The sequence below is a fragment of the Giraffa tippelskirchi genome, chromosome 7 (assembly GCF_054371585.1).
Source record: "Giraffa tippelskirchi isolate mGirTip1 chromosome 7, T2T-mGirTip1v1.2.pri, whole genome shotgun sequence".
NCBI lineage: Eukaryota > Metazoa > Chordata > Mammalia > Artiodactyla > Giraffidae > Giraffa > Giraffa tippelskirchi.
Window position 1 is genome coordinate 122,811,252 of NC_137281.1, and position 20,896 is coordinate 122,832,147.

The 20,896-nt window shown below is 36.6% G+C and overlaps 1 protein-coding gene across 50 annotated transcripts in view; it reads left to right on the top strand.

Moving 5' to 3' along the window:
• CEP152 (centrosomal protein 152) overlaps nucleotides 1–20,405 on the top strand; it is a 96,232-nt gene extending 75,827 nt beyond the window's left edge. For 27 of the 50 annotated variants that reach the window (XM_081508467.1, XM_081508465.1, XM_081508496.1 and 24 more), the window contains 6 exons: nucleotides 3,384–3,551; nucleotides 6,626–6,725; nucleotides 7,514–7,617; nucleotides 16,014–16,170; nucleotides 16,415–16,518; nucleotides 19,057–20,405. In XM_081508467.1, the coding sequence (XP_081364593.1) occupies nucleotides 3,384–3,551; nucleotides 6,626–6,725; nucleotides 7,514–7,617; nucleotides 16,014–16,170; nucleotides 16,415–16,518; nucleotides 19,057–20,099 (1,676 nt within the window). In that variant the 3' untranslated portion in view covers nucleotides 20,100–20,405. The remainder of the gene's footprint in view (nucleotides 1–3,383; nucleotides 3,552–6,625; nucleotides 6,726–7,513; nucleotides 7,618–16,013; nucleotides 16,171–16,414; nucleotides 16,519–19,056) is intronic. The other 23 variants (XM_081508493.1, XM_081508489.1, XM_081508483.1 and 20 more) reach the window with 1 other exon arrangement.
• The last annotated feature ends 491 nt before the right edge of the window (nucleotides 20,406–20,896 follow it).

A 20,896-nucleotide genomic window follows, 5' to 3' on the forward strand; every position in this document is an offset into this window, starting at 1 on the left:
TGTTTTCATTCCCTGGCTTTGTTGAGAAATCAGAGGTTACACATAAGAGAATTGTCAAATCACTGATACTTTTCTGTTTAGGTTACTGAAGCTTATTTCAGCTATTTTTAATAGAAATCTTTCTGAAGTGTACTAAGTGTTTCCTGATGTATTTGGGGTTTTCTTCAGGTAGGGGGCAGTGTTTTTATCTCTTCCTCTCTACCACCTGGCACATAGTGAATGGCACATGGTTTGTGTTCCTTGAATATCTGATGAATTAATAATTTAACTTAGTGACTTAGAGTTGTTTGGAAAGAATTGCACCGTGCTGTAGCCCCTTGAGGTATTCAGAGCTCACTGGGGAATATGGGCATATACTGTCCATTTACTGGGATTTTGAACTAGGAACTGCTGTACTCCTTGTAAGTTCTAGTCCTCTTAGGACATCCACCCCTTGTAGCCTGCTCCCTCCCTCCACCTACAAACTATACATAATTTTTCTGTTTCTTGTCTGCTCTCTCCATTGTAACCTGGGAAAGAACTAAGGCTTGCCAGAGGAAATCATGTACAAAGTGAATAACCTTAGTTTCCACACTCTCAAATTCAGTAGGCATATTAGCAGAGTCCTAGAGGACATCTGCCTTTTCTAAGACATCAGTTGACTGTTATTTCTCTCATCCTCTGACCAGAGACCCTCTTCCCTTACCTCTAGGTTCTAGATGGTTGGGAATATCTTTTTGCCAATTAAGTAAATACTAATTTAACAAGTAGCAGGGTAATACTATCCTAATTTGTATTTTGTTTCCTACTTTTCAATGTCATTTTATGTCTGTTGTTATATTTAGAATAACTTGCAAGTTACTTCCTAATTTGTGAAATGCATAGAAATGAGTTTTAGATATCATTTGGCTTTGGGAGATCCAGTCAATATGAAAGAAATCAGTTTTGACTTAGGACAAATCAGACTATAGAAGGATTTACATTCTTTCTTTAATCTTTTTTTGCCTAAAAACGAACACATTAACATCAGAAAGGGTTGAGTAATCCAAAACATTTATTATGTGATCAAGCCTCTCACAGTCCTATTACCAGAGAGTACCACTGTTAGTAGTGTGGTTATATTCTCTTAATATTTTATTATCTTAAAAACTAATTTAAATATTAATTATGGAATAATTGATACATGCAAAAAATATGTGTAACGCACATGTAAGTTATCAACCCAACAACCAGGAACCCACTATTTGACTTAGGAGGTAGAACATCACCAGGACTGTTGAAGATGCCTGTGTTTCATCATCATTCCATCCCTGTAATTTCCCCACCAACTGAGGTAATAAATATTCTGACATAAAAAAAAAAAATTTTACTTGCTTTTCTTTATGTTTTGACCAAATATAGGTATCCTCAAAAAGCTATTGCTTTTTGTCTTTTAACATTATAAAAATGGTTTAATACTTGTTTTAGTCTTTGTAACTTGTTTTTTTTCCACTTAATATTGAGCTTCTAAAATTTGTCTTTGTTAATGTATATGGCTCTGGTTCAATCATTTTCATTGATGTTTAGTATTCTGTTGTATGAATATAGTGTAATTTATCTATTCTCTTGTTGATGGGCATTTGGCCTGGTTTCCAGTTTCACAAAACAGTACCTTCAATGAAGTGTGTAAGTGCCATGTATGGTGATGTTTCATTAATCCTTTAGTGTTTGTAAACATAAATGATACCATTTGAAAGAAACTGAAAACTAAGAAGAATGCTAAGAATCATTTTGCTGGACCAATGTTTTTACATCAACATTTTAGATACTGGCCTCTGAGCCTGTGCCAATTTGTGTTCCTACTTCATTATATCAGTTATATTAATAGTAATAATCTCTATCGTTTTTGTATATTACTTAAATTTTATAAACTTTATATGTTAGTAGTAGCCATAGCTATTCCTTATTGTATACTTGCTCTATGCCAAGTTCTGTGCCAGACAATATTTGTACATTTATACCTCCTGACAGTTTTATATCTTTTTTTTCCTTTAATTTGGAGATAATGTCAAACCTCACAGAAAAGTTGCAAAAATAAAAATAGTTGAAAGATCACTCATATACCCTTTACCTACCTAGATACATGTAGTGATAACATATTACCCCATTTGCGTTCCTCCGTGTGTACATGTCTGTGAACATTTCATTTCTTTCTGAACCATCTGAAGATAGGTTGTATACATCATAGGACTTCCCTGTTGGCTCAGACGGTAAAGCATCTGCCTACAATGTGGGAGACCCGGGTTCAATCCCTGGGTTGGGAGGATCTGCTAGAGAAGGAAATGACAACCCACTCCAGTATTCTTGCTTGGAAAATCCCATGGACGGAGGAGCCTGTTAGGCTACAGTCCATGGGGTTGCAAAAAGTCAGACACGACTGAGTGACTTCACTTTCACTTTCACTATATACATTATGCCCTTTTCCTCCCAAATACTTCAGTGTGTATTTTCCCCAAATTGGAATTTTTCTTATATACTTTAGTGTAGTAAATTTAACATTAGATGAAAATATGTGTTACATAGTTTTATCAGTCTGCTCTTTGTATTCTAATTTTGTCAATTGATCTGATTAAGTCTTTATAGCATTTTTTCCCCTTATGGTAATGTGGTCTATCCGTGGTCACGTATTATGTTTAGATGTCACGTCTCATTAATCTCTTTTAATCTAGGGTATTTCTATAGCCTCTCTTTGCCTTTTATGACATTGATATTTTTGAGAGATATATTCTTTACTCTCCCCAACACCTGTCAACCCCTGGCTTTTAATAGAACTTTCCTCATTTTGAGTTTGTCTGGTGTTTCTTCATGATTCGTTATGCATTGTGTTCTCTTAGTTGGACCGCTGCACAGGTGGTGTGATACCACACCCAGAGACGTGTGATGTTCATATTTCTTGTTGTCCAGTTTCTTCACTGTATAATTACTGTGTTTTTTTTCTCCTCCACAACTAATAAGGAATCTGTGGGGAGATACTTTCAGGACCATAAAAATGTCCTTCTCCTAGCAAAATATTCTAGTCTCATCTTGAATGTACCCTGTCTCAGTACTGGAGTCAGCCATTTCTTGAAGAACCCTGGTTCCTTTTACTGGAAAACTGTATTCGATACTAAGATCTGAGCATTGTGTTTCAGAGCAGTTTTTAAAATAGATGATATTATTCAATTTTCCATATTAGGAAACTTGTCTCAGAGGTTAAGTAATGAAAAAGCCAGTAAATAGTGAAAACAGGATTTAAATTCAAGTCTCTTTTTCTTAAGCATCATACTTTTTTCAGTTACACTATAGCCTTTAGTCATGTCATCTGGTTTCCTTCCTTCTCATAGTCTACATTGATATAAAAGTGTGCTATCATTTAATTTTTGCAGATAAGAAAAAGATCCTTGAAATTAAAGATTCATGCTGTGGACACTGCTTCCAAGAACTTGAAAATGCAAAGCAGGAATGTCAAGATCTGAAAAGAAAACTGGAGAAATGCTGTAGGCATCTTCAGCATTTAGAAAGGAAGCACAAAGCTGTAGTGGAAAAAATTGGAGGTTAGCATTTGAAGTAACACTGCTACAAGTGTAAATCTCCTTGATCCTGGTTGGAATGTTCAAATGTGACATTTTAGTTAATGGAAGCACTGGTTATCTTTGGGAATTACTATAAACTAATTTGGATCTTATTTTTATTAGGGAAATAATTATTACTGAACTTGGTCCTGGACTTGTACAGGACTCTGTTCTCTTGCTTCAAGAAGCTTATCATTAAAAGAGGAGAACTGAAAACATTAATGAATAATTGCAGCTCTGGGTAGCTGGCAGTACGTTCATGTAAACTAGGAAGAAAGGATGTTAGTTGATTCTTCCTCCTGTTAAAGTTAAGGAAGGCTTGACTAAGCCTTCAAAGATGAATGTGTTTGCCAAAGAGAATGGCATTCCAGGCAGAGGGAAGAGACAGGAACCAAGGCGTCTGGGTCTGATGTGGCCTCCTCTCTCCGTCCGTTCTTCACGGTACTGTCAGGGAGTTGTCTAAAAGGCCTGTCTTCTGCCTTTTCCTATTGCCCTCTTGAAGAAGGGAGCTATTGGGCTCACAAGGCTGCTCCCTCTTACCTTTCACGGGGTGTTGACTTATACCCTGTGCTCTATATCCCTTACCTTTCAAATATTTCAGATGCCCGAGCTGGTCAGGAATTTTCTTTTACAATATTGTCATTCTGTCCTGTGCTTTCCCCTCTCATTCTTGTTTTGGCACTACTCTTGCCCATCCTTTAGAATTGAATTGAGAAGATGTCTTGTCTGCAGAGCCTTGATTTTTGCCAGTGTGGGCTAGATGGGCTGCTTCTGTGTGGCCTCAGGACATTTGTCTCCTCCTCTGTTAACATTCTGTACCTCACTTTTTGATTACTTGCCCAACATCTTTTTAACCGATAAATTTGTTGAGATATTATCTCATTTATCCTTATAGTCTGGTACCCATTATATACAAGACAGTAATAAATGCTTGAATGAAGGAAGGACTGAATGCAAGGGTCCCAAACAATGTTTCATCCAGACCCAGGTGGGTAGGTTCACGTTTTCCTCCATTCACGTCTGTCACTTGCTTGGACAACAGTCGTCTCTTTCTGCTTCCAGTCTTGCCCCTCCAATCCATTCTCCATCAGGAAGCTAGAGCGGCCTTTTAGAAAAGTGAATATGACTGTGACACTCTGTTGTTTAAAGTGCCTCAGTGGCTCGTCTGGCCCTCGATGTAAAACACAATTTGACATAATTTAAGAAGCCTTTCCTGATGCCACTTCTGCCAGCCTTTCAGGCTCATCTCCTGCCCAGCCCTCTTATTCTCTCACAGAGCTGTGGCAGGGATTTCACTGACTCTTCTGGGCCTTTGTGCACCTCTTTCTTTACCAACAGCATCTGTCTTCCCATCCTGGTCACAATGCCTGGCTAACTCCTACTCATCAAACCCTTGGCACATGATTTCCCTATAGAGGCTTTCCTAAGCACCCCAGACTTGGCTAGTTTCTTCTGTTAGACATTTCCCACTGCTCCTATGAGTTTTGTAACATTTGTCATCCTTGCGGTTATTTAATGTCTGTATTCTCCTTTGGAGTGTGATGGTGACAAGGATTAAATCCTGTCCCAGCCTTAGCATAGTACCTGGCATCACAGCACACTCGGTAAATATTTTTGCCCAAAAGAAGCCACCTACTCCCATTACTGCTTCCTAAGTCTGTTAAAGATAGATCATAATTGCTTTAAGGCAGAGAAAGTGTTTTAGCAATTTTGAGATAAAAATTTTAACAACTATAGTTCCCGTGGTGATTGCTTAGGTCTTTAACAGAGGCTGGAGAGCGAGTAAATTTGTCCAACTGTGGAGGTAAATTTCTCCTCCTGTGGAGGAGGCTGTTGTAAAATTTGATGAAAATCAAGAAATTTGTTTTATATAATAAAATGATAAGGGCAGTAGGTTGTGGTTGTTATTTACAGATAATAATATTTAGCACCGTACTTTGTGATCATACAATAGTTATTCTACATAGTGCTTTTTGAGACTGATAACTTCTGTAATTTGTGGACTTAGAAATAATCCAAGAAAGTTGGTAGTTGGCTCAAAACAGCAAAGCTAATAAAAGAAGTCGGGGTCAGAATTTAAGCCATTTGATAATTTCAGTGTTAGTGTTCATGTAAATCTGCTAGTTGATAAAATTTTTGCTATTTTGGTTGCTTTATTGTTTCTTAAATTCCATTTTCCACTGTCATGGTAGCATTTATTGAAAAGTGATGGAGTAAGAGTGAGTGGTTTAGATATATACAAGCTGTATCCATCACTGGGAGAACAGAATGATTCATTCCCCAACTTGTAGGGTGTGTTGAAAGGCTGGTATAGTAGGAAACACGGGGGTGCCATGTTCATATTTATTAAACATTGTTATTGCCAGACCTTGTATAAGGTGCTGTGCATTTACTATTTTATTTCCATTATAATCTTCAAGGTCGATAACACTATCCCCATTTTACACATGAAAAAACTCAGTTTCAGAAAGATTAAGTAATTTGCCTAAGCTCATCCAGTGGGTAAGAAGGCCTTAAACTTGTGTCTCTCTGACTCTGAAATTTATGCTTTGTCTTCTGTGCCACATGGACTGCATCAGTGTCTCCTCATCTTGTTTTTAAAAGTTCAAAGAGTTGAAGATCTTATGTTATTTTTGAAAATGGCACCTACTTAATCTTAACTTTTTTCTCTCAATTTTGTATTGAGGTGCTTGTTCAATGATCAGCTTATATGAGCATAGCCTGCATACCAGGGTCCACGAGGGACATGGAATTAGGCAACCTGTATTTCTAAATAAAGCCTTCCATCTAACTGGAAAGCAAACCACATGCATATAAAGCAATTGGGAGATTTATTCCGGGACAGTCTGTAACCCAAAATAAGTTGAAAATGGAATACAGATTTAAAGTGCTGAGAATATAGAACAGTGGATGGTCAGATTTGGGTTTATCAGGGAACAACTGACACGGAACAACTGGACATCTGGCAGTCTCCTCTATAAACAGTTATGCTGGTGATTTAAGGGAAAGACAGAGAAAAAGAGATTGACCAATGTACTATCAACTTTCTTTTTTAGAAGAGAATACTAAAGTCATTGAAGAGTTAATAGAAGAAAACAATGACATGAAGAATAAATTAGAAGAACTGAGAACACTTTGTAAAACACTACCACCGAGGTAGACTTTTACTATTTCAAAGAAACTGTTTATTTCTGAGTATCTTTACTTTTTAAAAAAAATAACAGTCCTATCAATATTATCGTACCAAGAATATCAATTACTGTTATTGTTGCGTAGCAAAAAGTATGGAAAAAAAAAAAAAAAGATCTTTTAAAACCCTATTCCCAGAAGATACTCTTTATTTAAAGTCTTTGGGTTGGGAAGATCTGTTAGAGAAGAGAGAGGCTACCCACTCCAGTATTCTTGGGCTTCTCTGGTGGCTTAGCTAATAAGGAATCTGCCTGCAATATGGGAGACCTGTGTTTGATCCCTGGTTGCGGAGATCTCTTGGAGAAGGGAACGGCTCCCACTCTAACTCTGGCCTGGAGAATTCCATGGACTGTATATCCAAGGGGTCACAAAGAGTCAGACATGACTGAGTGACTTTCACTTTCACACAAACATAGCATATGCACATGTTTTAAAAATTGAGATTATTATTAGGCTACTTTGTGGCCTTTTATTAGTATTATAAGATAAACTCTTCCCCCATGTCATTAGATATACTTTTATAATGTGCTCTTCAGTAACTGCATAGGTTTTCATCATGTGGATTTATTGTGATGTAAGTAACCAAACTTATGCCTTTTTCTCCTAAATAATTATAGTAGAGATCCTCAGATGTGAATTTTTTAGCACACCTTAGCTTGTTTTATTAGAATATATATTTATGTATATGTATTTTTAAAATTATATATACATATTTTTCAAATTATATTTTTCACTTAATCTCTGTATTTTTTTAGGTCACTGTCAGAAGGAGCTATTGAAAATGCCTGCTTGCCATGCAATGAGGTGGCCTTGGAAGAACTTCGAGGGCAATACATTAAAGCTGTAAAAAAGATTAAGCGTAAGTCTCTTAAAGAGATGTCCAAGGTTTTAAGGTGGTTTGGGTCTTTTTTGTAACTAATAGTAGTAATTTGGAGGAATTTTCTGAGCTACCTTAATCTGAGATATTACCTGTTTTTAGAAGAGATCATTGATAGCTTTTCTAAATTATGTCATAATAGGTGATTTTACCCAAGTAAATTTGGGGTTTGCCACCAAAATTTTGGAACTGGCACAAGGATAGAGGTATTTTTATATTGTTAATTATCCTTGGGTTTTTTTGGACTTAAATGTATGTGTATATATATTTTAAAGTATAATTGACATATATCAGTATATTAGCTTTAGGCCTGTAACATAATTGATTCGGTGTTTATGCTGTGAAGTGATCACCACAATAAGTCTAGTTTCCCCATTACCATACAAAGTTACAAAATATACAATGGTCCCCTCTTACCTGTGATTTTACTTTCATGGTTTCAGTTACCTGTGGTCTACTGTAGTCCAAAAACATGAAGTGGAAAACTGCATAAATATTAAGTTTTAAATTTCAGGCCATTTTGAGTAGCATGATGAAATCTCAGCCATCATGCTGTGTCTGCCTCTGGAAGTGAATCATCCCTTTGTCCAGCATATTCTCTTGGTCACTTCATACCCACCTTGGTTATTGGACCCACTATCACTAGATCGTAGTGGTTGTGTTCATAACCCTTCTTTTACCTAATAAAGGCCACAAAGTGCAAGAATAGGGATTTTAACAATTCATATATGCCAAAGAGAAGCTGTAAAGTGTTTCCTTTAAGTAAAAAGGTAAAAGTTCTCAACTTAATAAGGAAAGAAAAAATCATATGGTGAGGTTGCTGAGATCTACAGTAAGGACAGATCTTCTACTCATGAAATGGTGAAGAAAGAAAACAATTCATGATAGTTTTGCTGTCACACCTCAAGCTGCAAAAGTTACAGATACAGTGGATAATAAGTGCTTAGTTAAAATGAAAAAGACATTAAATATGCACAGTAAGATATTTACGGAGAGATCACATTCACATAATTTTATCAAATTGTTAAAATTGCTGTCTTACTAATTACTGTTGTTAATCTCTTACTGTGCCTAATTTATAAATTAAATGTTAAGAAGGCGATGTATGTATCAGAAAAAATGTAGTATATATAGGGTTCAGTACGTGGTTTCAAGCATCCATTAAGGGTCTTAGGATGTATTCCCCAGGGATAACAGGGGGACTGCTATAAGGTATTCTTCACTAGAGTCACCTGTGCTGTACTTCCTCATCCTCATGACTTTGTACTTATCGACCCTCTTCCCCATTTTGCCCACTGTTCAACCCTCTCCCCTCTGGCCACCACTAGTCTGTTCTCTGTTCATTTGCTTTGTTTTTTTTTTTTTTTAAGATTCCACATATAAATGAAATCATATAGTATTTGTCTTTCTCTGACAGTTCACTTAGCATAATGCCCTCAAGATCCACCCAGGTTGTCACAAATGGCAAGATTTTGTTGTTTTTTATGGCTGAGTAGTATCCTTGTATGTATATACCACATCTTCTTTGTCCGTTCATCCACTGATGGATGCTTAGGTTGTTTGGATAGCTTGGCTATTGTACATAATGCTGCAGTGAACATTGGCTCACATAGATCTTTCTGAATTAGTGTTTTCACTTTCTTTTGATATATATCCAGAAGTGAAATTGCTGGATTATATAGTAGTACTATTTTTCATTTTTTGAGGAACCTCTGTACTGTTGGAGTATGTTTAAGGAACCTCCACAGTGGCTATGCCAATCTACATTCTCATCACCAATTCATAGGGTTTCTCTTTTCCTCCACATGCTCACTAACACATCTTGGTCTTTTGATAATAGCCATTCCAACAGCTGTGAGGTGCCTCATTGTGATTTTGACTTGCATTTCCATGATGATTAGTTGAGCATGTACTTATTGGTCATCTCTATGTTTTCTTTGGAAACCTATCTATTCCTCTGCCCATTTTTTAATCAGGTTGTTTGTTTCTTGTTGATACTGAGTTGTGTGAGTTCTTTGTATATATTTTGGAAATTAATCTATTAGATATATAATTTGCAAATATCTTCTCTCATTTATTTAATAGGTTGCCTTTTTATCTTTTTGATGGTTTCCTTTGTTGTGCAGAAGCATTATAGTTTGATGTAGTCTCACTTGTTTATTTTTGCTTATATTGCCACTGCTTTTGGAGTTGGGTCTAAAAAAAAATCATTGAGACCAGTGTCAATGAGTTTACTGCCAATATTTTCTCCTAGGAGTTTTATGGCTCTCTGGTCTTACAGTCAAGCCCCTAATCTATTTTGAGTTGATTTTGTATATGTTATAATAAAGTGGCACACTCGGATTCTTTTGCATGTGGCTATCCAGTTTTTCCGTTACCATTTTTTGAAGAAATTGTCCTTTCCCCATCATATATTCTTGCCTCCTTTGTTGTAAATTAATCAACTGTGTGTGGGTGGGTTTATTTCTGGGCTCTATATTTTGTTCCATTGATCTCTCTGTTTTTATGCCAATACCACAATGTTTTTATCCTTCATTTCGTTAATATGTGGTATATTGCACTGATCGACTTGTGACTGTTGAACAGTCCTTGCATCCCTGGGATAAATTCCACTTGATCATGTTGTATGCTCCTTTTAATGTATTGCTCAATTTGATTTGTTAGTATTTGGAAGATTTTTGTGTCTGTGTTCATCAGTGATATTGGCCTGTAACTTTTTTTTTTTTGATGGTGTTCTTGTTTAGTTTGGTATCAGGGTAATGCTGGCTTCATAAAATGTGTTTGGGAATATCCCTTTCTCTGGTTTTTTACAAGAATTTGAGAAGGGTAGATATTGTATCTTCTTTGAATGGTTGGTAGAATTTACTAGTGAAGCCATCTGGTCCTGGGTTTTCTTAGTCTAGCTAAAGGTTTGTCAGTTTTCTTTTTTCAAAGAACCAGATATTAGTTTTATTGATCTTTTTTCATTTTTGTTGTTGTTGTTTTTCTTTTAAGTAAATCTTGTTTTTTTCTCTCCCTTTATTAAAATTTTTTTTTTACTGAAGTATAGTTGATTTACAACATTGTGTAGCTTCTGGTGTATAGCAAAGGGACTCATCTATATGTGTATATATAATATATATTATACATTATATGTATATTATTTTTCATTATGGTTTATTATAGGATATTGAATATAGTTCCCTTTGATATACAGTAGGACTTTGTTTTTTATCTCTTTTTTATATATTAGTCTGTATCTGCTAATCACAAACTCCTAATTTATCCCTACCCCACCTCCTTTCCCCTTTGGTAGCCATAAATTTGTTACCTATGTCTGTGAATCTGTTTCTGGGTAGTTTTTTTTGGTGGTACCATGTGGATTATAGGATCTTAATTCAGGGACCAGGGATCCAATCTATGCCCCCTGAAGTGGAAGTGTGAAGTCCTAACCACTGGACTGCCAGGGAACTCCCTTTTCTGATTTGCAAATAAGTTCATTTGTATCATATTTTAGATTCCACATATAAGTGATATCATATGGTATTTGTCTTTTTCTTTCTTCACTTAGAATGATGATCTCTAGGTCCATCCATGTTGCTGCAAATGGCATTATTTTATTGTTTTCTATGGCTGAGTAGTATTCCATTGTGTATGTATATATGTATACCGCATCTTCTTTTTCCAGTCATCTGTCAATGGACATTTTGTTTGCTTGTGTACCTTAGCTATTGTGAATAATGCCACTATGAACATTGGGGGTGCACGTATCTTTTTGAATTAGAGTTTTCACTAGATATATACCCAGAAGTGGTACTGCTAGATTGTATGGTGACTCTAATTTTAGTTTTTTGAGGAACTTCCATTATGTTTTTCATAGTGGCTGTACCAATTTACATTCCCACCAACAATGTAGGAGGGTTTCATTTTCCCATACCATCTCCAGCTTTTGTTATTTGTAAACTTTTTAATGATGGCCTTTCTTACTGGTGTGAGGTGATACCTCATTGTAGGTTTGATTTACACTTCTCCAATAATTAGAGATGTTGAACATCTTTTCATATGCCTGTTGGCCATCTGTATGTCTTCTTTGGAGAAATGTTTATTTAGGTCTTCTGCCCATTTTTTTGTCATGGAATTTTTCTGTTTTTTTTATGTCTCTATTTTTGTTCTCATTTTTATTATTTTCTTCCTTCTACTAATTTTGTCCCTTCTTTTTTCTTCTTTTTCTAGTTCCTTTAGGTGTAAAGTTAGATTGTTTAACATTGTTTCCTGAGGTAGGCCTGAATTGCTATGAACTTCTCTTTTAAAACTGCTTTTGCTATATCTAGTATATTTTGGTATGTTTTATTGCTTTTTTCATTTATCTTTAGGTTTATTTTTTATTCCTTTGATTCATTGATTATTTAATAACATGTTTAATCTCCACATATTCGAGCTTTTTCCAGTTTCTTTTTTTTGATTTTTTAATTTCATACCATTGTGATTGGAAAAGATACTTGATATGGTTTCAGTTTTTTAAAAGTACATTGAGACTTGTGTCCTAACTTGTACTATTTCCTGGAGAATGTTCTATGTGCACTTGAGGAAAATGTGTATTCTCCTGTTTTAGAGTAAAATGTTCTCTACATATCTTTTAAGTTCATCTAGGCTACTGTATTGTTTAATACCAGTGTTTATTTATTTTCTGTCTAGATGAGCTACCCATTGATGTAAATGGGGTATTAAATCCCCCTATTATTATTGTATCACTGTTGATTTCTCCTTGTAGGTCTGATCATACTGTTTTATATGTCTTGGTGCTCCTATGTTGGGTGAATAAATTTTGATAAATGTTATTTATATCTTCTTGTTGGGTTGATCCCTTTATCATTTTCTGATGTCCATCTTTATCTTTTATTATAGTCTTTTTTTAAATGTCTATTTTATTTGATATAAGTGTAGATACTTCAGCTTTCTTTTCCTTTCTATTTGCATGAAATGTTGATCCATCCCTTCACTTTAGCCTTTATATATCCTTACATCTGAAGTGAATCTCTTTAACATTTCTTGTATTTCCTGTTTATTTTTTGTTTAAGTTCCCTCTGTGTTCATCCATTCTTATCGATGAGCATCTTTATGACCATTAGTTTGAACTCTTTATCAGGTAAGTTACTGACCTCCATTTCATTAAAGTTTTTTTCTGGAGTTTGTCTGGTTCTTTTATTTGGAACATATTTCTGTTTCTTCCTTTTGCTTAACTCTCTGTGTGTTTAATTCTATGTATTATGTGAAATAGGAGAGCCACCTCTCCCAATCTTGAAGGGGTGGTCTCAGGATGACTAGGGTGTGTTTAGGGTGCTGTGTCCTGGGGGTTGTAGATTGCCAAGAATGGTCTCTCCAGCTGTTTCATTTCTGTGGGGCCCAGAAACACAAGCCTTCTAGTCACCAAGACCAAATGTTCACGGGATGTATGTGGACTGTGCACACCTGCTGGGTTAAGTGTGTCAGGATGACCAGGGAATGCAGAGGTGGGACAAATGGCTGTAGCACGGCTGAGGAAGAGTGCAAAAATGCTTCCGTAAGGGCCAGCTCTTGTAAGGTAGAAGTTGCATGCCAGGATGGCTCCTGCTAGCACCTCTGATCCCAGGAGAGTTCTAACAGATTCTGCCCTTCTGACAGATGCTTTAAGATCAGCAAGTGCATCTCCTTTACATAAGGTCTAGGCATGTATCATGCTGCTGTTTTTGCACTGGGTTCCCAACTTGAGCGAGTCTCTGCATGGGTCCTATAAGAATGGAATCTCAGTTTCCTACAGCACTTTGTGTCTCTTGGATGTAAACCTTTTTGGTTTCCAAAACTAGATGTTTTGGAGGCTCATCTCTGTGTTTCAGGTCCCAAGAGTTGGGGCATCTGATGTGGGTTCAAACCCCTTGCACCTCAGGGAGAAGCTTTGTTTTTGTGCTATTATTCCTAAATGTGAGATGCCATGTCCAAGGTGAAGGTTTTGACAAGACTGTGTGTCTACCTCTGCTACTCACCTTGATATGTTTGCTTTGCTGTGGGTGACTCTTCTGCTAGTTCTCAGGTCATTTTCAGAGACAGTTGTTCCATATGTGGCTATAGATGTGGTAGGAGGTGAATTCAGGATTTCCTATACCACCATCTTGAATTGCTTTCAGAATTTTTCTTCTTGGACACTAATATTAAATTAAAAATTTCATAATCTTACAATTTAAATCACTAGTTCCCCCAAAAATGCCATGTGAGTTTTAAATGAGTTAGTATTATTTTCTTCCATAAGCTTTTAAAGACCATAGAAAATTAATGTTATTAGGAATTGTTCTGTTCAGTTCAGTCGCTCAGTCGTGTCCGACTCTTTGCGACCCCATGAATTGCAGCACGCCAGGCCTCCCTGTCCATCACCAACTCCTGGAGTTTACCCAAACCCATGTCCATCGAGTCAATGGTGCCATCCAACCATCTCATTCTCTGTCGTCCCCTTCTCCTCCTGCCCCCAGTCCTTCCCAGCATTAGGGTCTTTTCCAATGAGTCAACTCTTCGCATGAGGTGGCCAAAGTATTGGAGTTTCAGCTTCAACATGTGGTTTCTCATTATTTTCATAATGGATTATGTCATACATGTAAATTTGTTTATCAAGTCCTTTGTGGTACTGCTGCTGCTGCTAAGTCACTTCAGTCGTGTCTGACTCTAGGTGTTGCAATATATCCTGCAGAACATTTATGTGGTTTGTTTTCCTAGTAGAAAACCTCCCAGTTTTTAACTGCAATATTACATAATTAGTATATATGTCTCAGAACAATACCAGTGTTTATGTATGAGATATGTATATTTGCCTCCTAAAGCTTGCATTCATTTTAAACAAAATGAGTGGGAGAGGTCTCAAGTTTCAAATATAATTGGTAGATCATCAGAATCATGCTTTGAAAATGCCACTTAGTATAGATAATATGCTTTTTTGTTATTACTGGTCTAACAGAGTCCATGTTACTAGCAAGAAATTAACTTTTTGTTAATAATTATATTAATCAGAAAGTGAAGTTTTAGGCATTCTTTTTCATCCTATGTGATAACTTGTTGTGTATTTATGTGTATTACATTTGAGAAATTGGTTGGATATTTTGTATCGACATGTACTCCATTAAAATTTTTCCCACTTGAAATAATGAAAAATAGTCTTCCACTTAGCATTTTTGCATAGAATGTGTAATTTCCAGGAAGAGCTTACTGATAATGAGTGGGATTACTTTATGAATTAGACTCCTTAATATAATAGGGATGATGATATTCAACCAATAGAATGTAGCCCTGGATTTAGGACAAAATGTTGATCTTAAATAGTGGTTCAGTTGAGTTCAGTTCATTTGCTCAGTCGTGTCCGACTCTTTGCAACTGCAGCACACCAGGCTTCCCTGTCCATCACCAACTCCTGGAATTTACTCAAACTCATGTCCATTGAATTGATGATGCCATCCAACCATCTCATCCTCTGCCATTCCCCTTCTCTTCCTGCCTTCAGTCTTTCCCAGCATCAGGGTCTTTTCTAATGAGTCAGTTCTTTGCATCAGGTGGCCAAAGTATTAGAGCTTCAGCATCAGTCCTTCCAATGATATTCAAGACTGATTTCCTTTAGGATGGACTGGTTGGATCTCCTTGCTGTCCAAGGGACTCTCAAGAGTTTTCTCTAATACCACAGTTTGAAAGCATCAATTCTTCGGTGTGGTAGTCCCAATCAAAGCACATTGAGTTCAAGATAAAAGGAAGACTTGAAAGCTGTGAACTATTTTTAAGTGTAAATTTCAGGAGGCATCATAAGCCTCAAGTCTCACCCTGCAATAGCATTTTGTATACCTCTCATGGATTATAGTATTATATTTAGTTGGATATTCATAAGTGCTATGGAAAGAATTGAAGAAATAATGAAACATGGGTTTTCAGAGCACAAGTAAACAGAAGGCTATGAATCTCTCCAGCTTATATTGCCTCCTTTCTCTCTGTGTCTACTTCTCTCTTCCTTGCTGCCTTACGCTTTCAGTATATTTCTTTTTTCTCTTGTCTTGACATGTAATTGAAATCCATAAATTTCTGCACCTCATATTAATGATAATTTCTTGTCTCAGTGTTTAAAAATATGATGGTTTCCATAGGGGATAGGCTATGTTTCTCTGACCATATTTGTGTTCTGTCATCTTTCTAAGTGGACTTTTAGATTACTTCTCCTTTTAGTCTACCAAAATGGTGACCGAAATATTCCATTTTAATAATGGTGGAAAGCTATAACATTTAAACTGTATCTCTAGTCACTTCATCTCCCAGAAAATTGGTCTGAAGTCTGCCTCTCTTATTTTGAAAAAACTGCCAATAAACATGCATTTTGTGGGGATTCCCCCTGCCCCCAGGTGATATGCTTCGTTATATTCAGGAGAGTAAGGAAAGAGCTGCAGAAATGGTAAAAGCAGAGGTATTACGAGAACGTCAAGAAACCACCCGAAAGATACGCAAATATTATTTGATTTGCCTCCAGCAGATTTTGCAGGATGATGGGAAGGAGGAAAGGTAAGTTCTGTCTAAACAATGCATCCTGAGAGTACCAGGACAGCATTTTGTCATTTTGTAAGCATTTTCCTTAGCCACAGAATTAACTGTTTCTACATGATGAGTAGAGGGTTAGGAGAGGCTTAATGCCTGTGCTACTCTTAATGGTGTCAGAGCATATAGGAAAACAGAAATCCTGGGGCTAAGGAAACTCATTTTCTTCCTCTAAACTCTATTAATTTTATATTCTGGAATTCCCCCACAGGGCTGAGAAGAAGATCATCAATGCTGCTGGCAAGCTTGCTATGATGGCAAAATTGCTGGAAACACCTATTTCTAATAGATCCCAGAGCAAAACTACACAGTCAGGTATGTGAAAATGAGTTACTTGAAAGATTTTTCTCTCCCTTACTTTTAGATATTTAATATTTTTAGTAGGAGAGTGGGGAATGTAAGGCGTGAGAACTAATTTATCAAATTATATGCGTATTTTACTTAAACTGGAAAAACAGTGTAGAGTTTCCAGTTCAAGTAGGCAGACTGAACTTGCCCATCAGGTTCATTTTGCTGCTTCTATTCCTAGAAAGGATAGAAAGGATTTTAAGCGACCATATAGAAGAAGGGAAAGAAGAAATTATAGCTGAGCTTTTGAAAGTTATAATTGCTAAATCAGAGGTTGTGAGAAATCCCTGAAAGAAGACAGGCGTTTTAAGATTGAAGATGGAAACCTCCGTTCAGAGCTCCCAGAAGATGACAGTTACAAGTGGGAGCAATATTGAAACTGTTCCACACAGGATGGTAGTGGTATATTCCAGAAGTAGTAAGCCTAGGGTATACCAATGGGGTAATTGGTGTTCCAGGGCAACCAGAACCAGGTGGGGGCACCCTCTTTATTTCTGCTTACTTCTCTTCCTGAACCCCAGTATTGAGCTGGGTGAGAGCAACAGAAGCAAAGTCTGGGAACAGGGCAGTACTCTAGGTGGCTGCCCACACCAAGGATAAACTGAGCTCACATGCCCAGAGCATCAGCAATTAGGTCTTTCTACTCTGCTTCTCATTCCTTTCCACTGCACTTCCAACTCCTTTAACATCCAGCAGATACTGTGCTCAAGACATCTAAAAGATAGGCATTCAACTGTGAATTACTATATATTTATAGAAAGCAGCACATGAAAAAAGAAACCAAACTTAAGACATAGCAAAAAAAAAAACAAACCGACCCTCAAAACAGAGCTTACACCTAAAGAAATAGAATTAATAACAGGATGTGAGAATGTTAGAAAAATACAGTATCCTCAGAAATACGTAAGAGGATATTGTAGAGGAAACTAACAATATGCTAAAATTTATATTATTTTCAAGAAGAAGATACAGAAACTTATAACTCTGGAGCTTGCTGGAAAGATACAAGTTTAAGTATGTGTATAAAAATTTAAGGCTAACACAGGGGAAAGCTAAGCCTATGCACCACAACTGCTGAGCATGTACTCTAGAGCCTGTGAGCTGTAACTACTGAGCCCACGTGCCACAACTGTGAAGCCCATGCACTCTAGAGTCTGTGTGTCACAACTGCTGAAGCTTGTGTGTCCTAAGCCTGTGCTCTGCAATAAGCGAAGCTACTTCAGTGAGAAGTCCTCACACCCCAACTAGAGTGTAGCCCCTGCTCGCTGCAGCTACAGAAAGCTTGTGCACAACACTGAAGACCCAGCATAGCCAAAAATAAATTTAAAAAGAAAAAAGAAAAATAATTAAGGCTAACTAATAGAGAATTAGAATATATAACTTTCAAAGTAGTAAGGGTAAAACTTAGAAGAAAATGTTTTCAATCTAATAATCTATAGAGGAAAAATACATCTGGAAAGCATAGGTAAATGGAAAATAATAGTAGATTGAAACAGCAGTCACACTAAACATGAATTGCTTAAACTCAGTAATAAAAGAGCATAATTTTCAAACAATTTAAAAAATTCTAGACATATGTTATTTCAGATAAGACCATCATCAATAATTCAAAATACAGGGCTAGAGAGTGATATACCAAGCAATGTAGATTGATATTAGATAAATTATAGAGTTAAATACAGTATTAGGTAAATGAGGGTTAACATTAAACTGACCAAAGTGAAAGTTCATAATGATAAAAGGTACAGCTTCCCAAGAAGCTACAAATGAGAAGCTTTCCCAAAGCTCAGTTGAACTTCTGGAAAGCGAGAAGCAAAGGTTGTTCAGGAATTCCTGAGTTGAATGTTGGTAAACATCCTTCAAATAGATGCACAAAGATTATTTGTGTAAATTTTGGAATGGTGATGTGAACCTTGGCTATAAAGGGGCAATGGCATATAACATGAAAAGTTTTCTGGATTTGGTCTAATGTTCCCAGCACTTGCAAACCCTTTATATGGATTTTAGGGGCCAAAGTACCTAACTCCGACATATGATGCCTCTGATTCTATGCATTGTGGAGTTCTGCCTCTGATCAGATTTAGTGTCTTAGCTAATTAAATCAGAAACTGTTTTAGCTTTGAAAGAATGTGTTGTGTGTGTGTCTTGAATTGGGGTGGGGGTCCTTCCAGCAGATTTTCTTCATCAGAAACTCCATACTTGACATCAGAGCAAGTTGGAAATGTTGCAGTTGGCTATTGAAATGCTGTACCACCTATTGCATAAAATAATAGATCAGCTGGATAATAATAATAGATTTCAATAGCAAAATTACTCAGCTTTACATATATATATATATGAGAAGATTTAAAAATGTCCAGCATTGATGTCTTTTCTTTGAGAATGATTAAAATATATATGCATTGCTTGGAAATATATAAAAACATGTTTTTTTCCCCCTCCTCTTTCACTGTTAATTTTCTGCTAATTCTGTTTCCCCCTAATTTTGTGTTCCCTTGTACATAGGATTATTGCCTCTGACTTCAGAGAGGCTGACTGGAGTTGAAAAATCAAAAAGAAATGATGTGAATCAGAATATACCATGTCACACGGAAAGCAAATCAAACAGTCTAAAAACGATCTCCAGAAGTATGTGCAACCAAGTGCCTAAGAGGAGGGCTGCCTGTAACCTACGAAGGCGATTAGAGGATGCAGAGTGTGGGGACGGAAAGCCCGTGTGTTCCCGAGAGTCACATCTGGACTTTCAGTTCAGGGATAACAGTCACAAACATGTAGACATTTTGCCAAGGAGTGTTTCTCCCGAGTTTGTGCCTTGCGAAGATGACAGAAGCTTTGGTTTGCAAAAGAAGAAAGACCTCCTTGGTGATCCTGGCTCTGAATCACTCCGGCACTCAAACACACACCCCTTCCTTGGAACCTTCGGAAATGAACCTTCATCTCGATATACCCCTGATCTTTCTGAGTCTGAATCCACACACATTACTTTTCGAAGTCCTAATGAAAAACTTGGCTTAAAAGTACATAAATGTAATCCACTAATGGAAAGTGAAAATGCTGCATCTGAGAAAAGTCCGAGTTTGGGTATTAAGGAAATTCCAGTAAAGGATGGAGGGGACCTTTGTGATTCTGCAGGCTGGTATGCCAACGCTGCCACTCTACCCTACATCAGTCATGAAGGGTCATTTTTCCATGGTGGGCCGCAAGACACTCTGGATTCGCTCGTTGAAACTGTGAATTTCAAACAGTTTTCAGCAGCCAGCTGTCTTTCAGACTCAGAGGAAAAAAACATGATTCGTCAGCCTATGAAATGTCAGAGTGGTCATGCTCCAGACCTGTCAGAAGAAACCACATATTCCCAGCCAGGGAAGAGCAGCATGACTCTTGGACACCCACCTCATCATAAAGCTGATACATTAAAGTCAGAATTCAAAAAACTGAGCAGTACAGTACCACCTGCCGTGTGTCTGCTGCCTTCGAGAAAATTAATTGCTCCTCTGTCTAGCCAGCAAGATAGTGGCTTCGATAGCTCATTTGTCAATCTAGACTAATTGTTGTACAGTATTTAAGAAGAATCATTAATATATTGACGAGAAAACTGAAGGGAAGACTTTGAAATATTTGTGGGCCCTGCATATTTTAAGATGTTTTAGAAACATCTGTCATATAAGTAAAGTATTCTCATAAAATTACTTGAGATATTAATGTTGCCTTCATCTTCCAAAGACTGGTGGTGCGTGTGTAATCTGCTTCTGTGTGGTGCTTGTATTTGGTTGCTAAACCATCTATTTTTGTACTTATAAATTAGCTCTCTGTGAAGTTTTAAATTATTTAAATAAACTTGTATATGGTCTGTAGAATTGTTATGAATTGTTTTTTAATTCACAATGTAGAAATGTTATATTGGCATATTTGAAATTCATCCAGAAAAATTTATCAATTTTGATTTGTTATGATCAGCCAGATTTAATTTTTGAAGTTAGCCATGTTTAATGAGTCTATATATTTGCTCTGCACATAGTTTACCTGGAAATATCTGCTCAAAATTTTGATCCTACTTTCAGTTACTGGAAATGAAGTATTGCAAGCATTGCCGCAAACTGTGTACCTGTATCCTCACTTCATTATTTCAGAATTAGCTTGAATTTTTTTTAGTTGGCATTTGTGTTATTTCAGATCTCCTGTGACACACAGAGACTTTGTCTCTCTTATGGTTTCACAGTCTTTCCTTCATCTGAAGCATTACTTTTTAAAAGTGGAAATAATCTTTGCCATACAGCCCCAAATTTTAAACTATTAGATTTTTATGTTCATTTATAGTACAGAATTGGCTAACTTATTAATGCTG